The following is an 8,415-nucleotide window of genomic DNA, read 5'->3' as shown; positions in this document are numbered from 1 at the left end:
AGGTTCATGTAGAGTACTACAGATGTGAGGGGTGCTAATATCTTCCACTTGCATAACCAACCCCCGTATCTAAGATCTCTGTTTATTTTATTAGTTTTGATTTAAAAACTTCTTTGGGTTTTATTTCTCTCTTTTTCTCATTTCTTTTGGAAATAATAAAGCGCGGTGACGACTTTCACTAAAATACGTGTTGAGTCAATCAATGGCTCCTTTCTCAATTTTTTACCTCTAAAATATATAAGAAACGTTTTGTTATTTTGTATAAATGTGATTCCCTATTAGTTATAAGAAATAAATACTCTGCAAAATTATGTCTTATATGTTATATAAAAAGATAGAATTTGAGTTTTCGGGTGTCACATAGTAGGTATCAGAGTCGGTCTATCTATCAGGCCTTGTATGTTATGAGTCTTCTTTTCCCTTGGGTATGACATGTGTGTTAACACTCTTAATACTATATTTCCTTAAGCACTATTTAGATATATATTTCTTCGGATATATATATATATATATATATATATATATATATATATATATAGAGAGAGAGAGAGAGGGGGGAGAGATATTTTTACTACAAGAGTAAGTTATTAAAACTTACTCCACATCTTGATCATTAATTCTTTTCAATCTAATGGTTAAAAATAATACGACAGAGTTTTCTCTATCTATAGCGGGGAAAATCTAAGATCGAAGCCATAGGATTGACTCAACTCGTTATTTCAGTAAAAGTCGTCACCGCGCTTTATTGTTTCCAAAGGAAAAGGGAAAAGAACGAAGAAAACCCAAAGTTTATTTTTAAAACAAAAAGAAGAGATATTAGGTACGGGTGTTGATTATACAAGGGGAAGGTTTTGAGCACCACTCATATATGTGGTACTCCACAGGAACCTTTTTGAAAATCTGTGTTTTATTAAAAGATATCGTGTGCGAAAAGAAAGGTTTGTTTGAATTTTAAAATAAGCTCGGCAAGACATTATATCTTGTGCCTACAAACCTCCTCGGTGCAATGGAGAAGTCAGAGCTAATGTAGTTCTGCTTAAAAGGGAAAAGGTTTTAAAAGGAATAAACACTTTACCGTCATCGGAGAGAAATACTCGGCCATTGATCTTGAGCATGAGAACAAATGAGTTCTTTGCATCACAAATGAAAGAAGGGATCCAACACGGATGAAAATCAACGAGTATGCCACTAGCTCTCTCACGTGGAAAAGATCGCATTATATCAATCAATTTCAAAATCATGGGGTATCGCGACTCATTACAACAATTAATCGTGTCTAAACTTTGAAAGAAAAACCACTAAGGGCAAAAGGTATTTTAGCAAAGATTTTAAAAAGATTGCAAACATAAGAAAGTTTTTGAAAAAGGGAAAAGATTTTGAAAATCTAAGAAGGGGAGGATATGAAGAGGCTATCCTAAAGCATAAAATAAAAGCTAAGGAAAGAACGATCTAACCAAAAAAAGAAGCCAACACATGACATTAAGAGTCAAGGTAAATTTCCCATCCTTTGGACTACCAACACTAAACCGACGAATTACCACTTGGGGATCCAGATGAACTTATTATCTATAGCACCACTTGAACGCATCATAAAATTCTAACGAAAATCGGGCAGAGTAACGGCTGTTTTCGGGTAAAGTATTTATCACGACGCCTTGGAATTAACCATCAACTGGGCTTTAGAGGAAATACCTGCACACACAAACAGACAACAATCCAATGCCAGACAGAATAATAGCGGAATCACAGGGTCTAGAGGTACTAAGTCCAACAAGTCCAAGTCTCCAAAATGCTCGGGATAGTAACCAATAGTCCATAGGGCCTTATGTGTTTTTTTTTTAGATTTTAAGTTGATTATTAATGTTTTAGCACAAAAAAATAGAGTATGGTCCAAATGGACAAAAAGAAAATAACGGAAATAAAACGTCCAAATGGACAAAGAGAAAATAGTGGAAACATAAACAAAGCCTCCAAATGGACAAAGAGAAAATAGCGGAAACATAAACATAATGAATGGTAAAATAAAGCATAAAGAAAGAAATATAAAAAAAATATAATAAAGTGCGGAAATTAAAGTTAATTGTTAGTTGTTAAAGATGACCATCTTGAAACTTGTCAAGTATATCATCAAAATGTTAGTAATGAAGATCGATAGTGAGTGAAGGATGTTCTCGGATTTAAATTTAACGGAAGTTTATCAGAAGCTTGATAAAATCATAGCGACTACACGACAAACTTCCATAAGCCTTAAATCTACCACATACAATTCTCTACCATATTGGATCTTTTTATTCGGGACACGAAATGTTGCGCTATGTTAAGCAGATTGCCAAGTGATTTATGTAGAAATCACCCTACAACGAGGCCGGTCAACAATTTATGTGCTAATGCATGCGAGAGAAGTGATATATAGACCACTCTCCAAAAGCAATATCGCACGAAAAGAAAACAGGTAGCGCTCTCGTCTTTATCAAGAATTCATAAGAATTCTCAAAATATGGAAGACTTTCATCGATCAAAATAAAAAGAAGTAAAAGATGGAACCACATTCAAAAGCTCCTTCCATCTCTAAGTTCAATCACTTAATATTGCGGATTCGGATTTTCATCCTATCGACGCCCTAAGTCCATTGACATAAGAGAGGAATTAGGCCTCTAATTTGTGATTCAAAGAAAATATCAAAAGAAAGAAGTAGGAGAAGAGTTAGAACCAAAAACAAGTAAAAAAGGAAAAGAAACATAATGCTGTCAGGAAACGGGTTTCCCAAAACAGGGAAACAGGTTTCCTGTACACGTTTTTGGCAAAAAAACAGTTAGGGAAATTGATTTCCACAAACAGGGAAATCAATTTCCGGCACGGAATTTTCAGAAATCAACATTTTAAGGGAAAAAACTTTGCTCAAACATAACATCAAACACCTTATGATCTTAGATACCATTGTGCATGAAATTTCCATCAATTCACCGTCAATTAGAACCAATATAGCACCAAAGGTGCATCACACACAAACAACAATGGATCACATCTTGGAAAATGGAATGGATCTAGAGATTTACCAATCATTTCATAAACTTAGAATCTTCTTCAAGAACACACCACCAAAAGCTTTGATCTACTCACAATTGATGAAGAGAAAATGTTTTGATGAAAGTTTAGCTCAAAGTTAGTGAGGTTCAATATGGAACTCACTAACTTTTATGGAAGAAAAGAGCTTTGAGTGGGTTTGGAAAGGGATGAGAAGAGAAAATGCAAGAGTTTCTTTGGCTCTCCAAGCTTGATAAATGAAGAGGTGAAGGCCTCTATTTATAGGATTTAGGCTTGGGATTTATGGTGGTTTGGAGTTAGGATTGGTAAATGAAATTAGGTTTGGTAAATGAATTTGGAGCCAAAATTATGATCCAATGGTTCATATGTCATCAAATGAGGGTACATGATAAGATTGATCAAAATGATGTAGAGAATTGATTGTGCAATCTAGAACATTCACCCCACACATGAAAATGGTGACACACTCTTCAAAAGTTAAAAAATGCATTCATTTTTCCAATTTCGTATTGGTGCAATCAATTGCTCTCTTTGTGAAATCGGTTGCTTGCTGCAAATCTGACCCAAAAACAGTTGGTGCAATTGATCGCTCTCTTTGTGCAATTGATTGCTCTACACAAATCTGGCTTAAAAACAGTTGGTGCAATCGATTGCTCTACTTGTGCAATCGATTGCACAGAAGTCAGGAGGCAAATCTGATGCAAAACAAGTGAGTGCAATCGATTGCTCTCTTTGTGCAATCGATTGCTTGCTGAAAAATGCTGAAAAATGTCTTTTTTGATGGATATCTTGGATTAGTACTTACAAAACACAAACGTACAAAAGCACAAAGCAATATTTTTTGGTATTTTGGTTAGTATAAAAAAATTAAAAGGCTATAAGTGCTTGATGGTTCCCCTTAGAGATGATCACAATACCAAAGACAGAGCTTTGAGATGGAGCTCTTGATTGATGATCGAGATGTAAATGATGCATGATCTTAGGGTCAAAAATTAGGGTATGACACTATCCACATTTAATTACTTATTATTTTCAACCATTAGATTGAAAAGAATTAATGGCCAAGATGCGGAGTAAGTTTAAATAACTTACTCTTGGAGTAAGAATATCCTTCTAAATCCTCTCAAAAATTTATCCTTTTAAGGTGTTTTGCCAATCTAAGTGCGTAAATAGTGATAACATTAAAAGTGTCTTAATTCTTTATAAATTTCAAGACTATGATTTAATCTCCTATTCTTTTCACATACACATATTCTTCCCCTCTTTGTTCAAAATAATTCTCATCCCATTATTCGATCTAATTTGTCCGGTATACCAAAGCTTAAATCACATTTATCTAATTCTTTCGCCTTATCACTTGGCCATTTAGTCTCTTGTAGACACATGAATTTGATTTTACTCCTAACCATAGTGTCAACTATTTTCATAAATTTTTCAATGACTGTACCTATATTCCACGATCCAAAACGAATCCTACTCTCATGAATTAACTTCTTTTTCCACAGTTTTTCATGAAAATGAGAGAAAACTTGCTTATTTTTACTGCACCCTAACAGCTATGCAAAGTTCTTGCTTTTTTGACAGAGTACTCGAGCAATACAGTGTATGCTTACGGGAAACGACCTAGAAAAAAATCATTAAAATAGTAAGATGCAACAAAAAAAAATCTAAATTTGTGTCTTTTTTCAATTAGATTTGATATTAAAAAAAAATCACAAAATTTGTAACTTTTATACACTTCAAAATTCATTTAACATTCTGTGAAAAGATAAAGTTCCACATCATAAATTAATCACAAAGCCCAAGGTATTTTGAAAATTAAAAGGATTTTAGTTAGAGAAAATTGATAGTATTTGGGAGTAACTAAAGGTACTTAAGTTAACTCGAAATATCTTGATGACAAAATCAAGATCACATTTAATCTAAACTAAAGGGAAAACAAACTATTGAGAAGGAATCAAACTCTTTACACTAATTAAAGTTTCCAACATTCACACACAATAGACACCAATATCACTTAGGTTAGATACAGTGGTCTAAACAAAAGGAAGAATACTCAAATAAATAATATAAAGAACTTTAAGATAGTCTTCTCCGAATAGTAGGGTTGTTGTTTATTGGTTTGTTTCTTCTTTCCAGCTACACAATAATTAGGATCACTCCTTTCAAATATATATCGTGTAATCAAGCAAAGATCTACTATAGACAAAGATCTGATTTGGGACAATTAAGAATTATTAAAGGGGATAAAAATCTGCCCGGAAAATGGCCGAAGATCAGAAACAGCATAAAATATCAACTACTTTGGTCAATGATGAGAAGAAAATCATTCGTAAGGAAGTTGAGAAACAAAGAAGGATGCAAATGTCTATTCTATGCTCATCACTCAGATCTTCACTTCCTTTTCACCTAATTAAGGTCTTTCATAAACTTAGGTTTTTTCTCTCTTATTAATTAATATCATGTAATAATAATCTTAATATTGTTATAGGGAAAGCGTTCAGTATCAGATCATATAGGTGAGGCTGCAAATTATGTCCAAATTTTGAAGGAAAAGGTTAACGTACTCGAAAAGAAAAGGGATAAGCTCAAGGAAACTATTAGTTCAACCATGATTGAAACTGAAAATGAATTACCAGCAGATCCTTCAAATTTAGTGAAGTGTGTTAACATTAATCAAATTCCAGATGGGGTGGAAATTGTTATATGCCGTGGTTTCGAGGATAGCCCTTCGCGTTTATCAGATTTAATGAAAATAATAGTTCAAGAAGGATGTGATGTTGTTCACTGTGTTACCAACCATGTTAATGGGAAGATATTTCATACTATTAAATCCGAGGTACAGTAGCTAGCTAATTAACATTTAACCTACTTATTTAATTTTAATATGTCTGTTAATTACTACTCTAGTCTACTCTAGGGTATATGAATCTGAGTTTGGACAATTTTACTTATGTGCAAAAAATTTAATTAATAATGAGCATATATATTGTTGAATAGGTGGAAGACTTGACACACTTTGATCTTGCTAGGCTGCAAAACAAACTGGATCAGGCAATCTTATTGTCAAGGTAGTCATGTATAGCATGTCATGAGGAGAGAACCAAGTGCTATTTGTGATATCAGGACTATACATAAAAATATGATCAGTATTTTCCTTCTTTGATTAACTTGTACTTGTAATGTCCGTGCTTTTGATGCCAAAAAATTTCTTACTAAAGTTAATATGTGTGACTATGATTAGGATTCTCAAGCAGCCTTCAGTTGATTTATATGTAATGAATGTTAGTACTGGTGTTTCATATTTCTTACTTCCTCCGTCCAACCATGAGTGATCTATTAGAAATAAACTGATGTCGCAAAATGAATGATCCATTTTAATTTCTAATACATTTTTTCCAATTCTACCCTCTAATTATTAAAAAATTCATCATTCTCAATACATGATAAGGGTACTATAGTAAAAATAATATTATCTCCCTTACTTTTCTTAATCTGTATAAAATAGTGTGCTGGATTACTCATTGTGGAATGGATGGAGTATTTCTTGCCTTAGCCTGATGCCTAAGACCATTAGGTTTACACACCTACTTTATTTCTCTTTGACTACTTACTCATCTATGTTTGATCCGTCTTTTTTTTTTTCACTTTAACTTTAGTACTTATTGATAAGATGATGATTAGAATGCATCAATTTGTGCATGCAGTTCTGACTAGTTATACTAACTAATGTCTGGTTAAAAATCATTATTGTGATTCGTAGTATCATATTAGGTGTTATTGTATATTGCAACTTAGAAGGTTCTTATGGTTATTGTTTTTGGAAGATCAATGTGAAACCTAATTGCTATTCTTACACTAATTTTTTACACCAACGTTTACATCCGACACTGTTCATCGTATTTATACGGTGAACAGTATTTTTTAAATAAAAATTATTTTATGAACAGTAATATGAATAGTGAAAAGTACGTGAACGGTAAACAGTGTCAACGTTGGTTAATACAATATAAAAAATTAGTTAATGAAGTGATCAAGTTGGTTAATAAACGTCAATATATTAAAAATAATTTAGTAGTAAGACAAAGTTGGTTAATACACTGATAAAATTGGTTAACAAACTCCCAGATATTAAAAATAATTTTTATTAGTAAAACAGAGTTGGTTAATGAAGTATAAAATGTTGGTTAATAAAATTATGAAGTTGGTTAATAAACGCCGAGATATCAAAAATAACTTTTAGTAGTAAAACAAAGTTGGTTAATAAAATGTAAAATGTTGGTTAATGAAGTTATGAAGTTGGTTAATAAACGCCGAGATATCAAAAATAACTTTTAGTAGTAAAACAAAGTTGGTTAATAAAATGTAAAATGTTGGTTAATGAAGTTATGAAGTTGGTTAATGCCACAATTTTATATTAGTATCTCTTAATCTAGACAAATTAAAAAATTTATATTTAAAAAAATTATTATAATAATATTTCACTGTTCACGACACTGTTCATAAATATTTTTTTAATTAAAATAATACTATTCACCGTATAAATACGATGAATAGTGTGGGGTGTAATAAGTATTGGTGTAGAAATTGAGTGTATGAATAACATTTCTCTTGTTTTAAGGAGGACGGGTTGGACCTATTCTCTTAGGCTATGTTTGCGAGTTTGGAGGGAAGGGGAGTGGAAGGTTTCCAAAAACGAAATTTTAAAAAAATATAGAAAAATATTTGATATTTTTTGAAAAAATGATTTTGTTTAGAATGACAAAGGAGTCATTATCATTACTAATTTGTTAATTTTCAAAATAGTATAACAACCTAAATGATATTTGGAAAATTTATGTAAGCCCTCCAAAATCCTCCAAAACCCTCATTCAATACAATTTTTGAGTTCCCCATTTTATGATATTTTTGGTGTTATGAATAAAATCAAACTCTTCAAAACCCTCCTACCCAAAATCTTTTTATTCATTTCACCCAATTCTTTGTAATTTCCAAAGCTCTCCCCTCCCTTCCACTCCAAACTCCCAAACAAAGCCTTAAGCTTTGTTCCCATGTTTGGAGGAGAAGGAGGGGTAGGCTTTGAAAAATATAAAAGATTGAGTAAAAATAATAGAAAGGTTATGGTTGACGGTATTTTGGAGGGTTTGTTTTTCATCATTACACCAAAAATTCTTTATTTAAGAAAACTCAAAATTTGTATTAGAAATATAATTTTTCTTGTTATAATATTTTAAAAATTAAAAAATAAATTAATGATAAATGTAATTTTATCTTTCTATATAAAAAAAATTTTAAAAAAAATATGTTAAACAAATTTTCTATATTTTTTTAAAAAAATTATGGTGAATTCTTATCTACCCAACACAAAAA

General features: G+C 31.8%; 1 protein-coding gene across 1 annotated transcript; it reads left to right on the top strand.

Moving 5' to 3' along the window:
* Positions 1–5,195: 5,195 nt before the first annotated feature.
* LOC131624754 (transcription factor bHLH36-like) lies at positions 5,196–6,370 on the top strand. The gene is made up of 3 exons (XM_058895673.1): positions 5,196–5,463; positions 5,537–5,884; positions 6,046–6,370. The coding sequence occupies exons 1-3, from the start codon at positions 5,311–5,313 to the stop codon at positions 6,118–6,120; spliced, it is 576 nt and encodes a 191-aa protein (XP_058751656.1). The 5' UTR covers positions 5,196–5,310; the 3' UTR covers positions 6,121–6,370.
* Positions 6,371–8,415: the final 2,045 nt, after the last annotated feature.

The sequence above is a fragment of the Vicia villosa genome, unplaced genomic scaffold (assembly GCF_029867415.1).
Source record: "Vicia villosa cultivar HV-30 ecotype Madison, WI unplaced genomic scaffold, Vvil1.0 ctg.000162F_1_1_1, whole genome shotgun sequence".
Lineage (NCBI taxonomy): Eukaryota > Viridiplantae > Streptophyta > Magnoliopsida > Fabales > Fabaceae > Vicia > Vicia villosa.
This window is presented reverse-complemented; position numbering and strand designations above follow the sequence as displayed.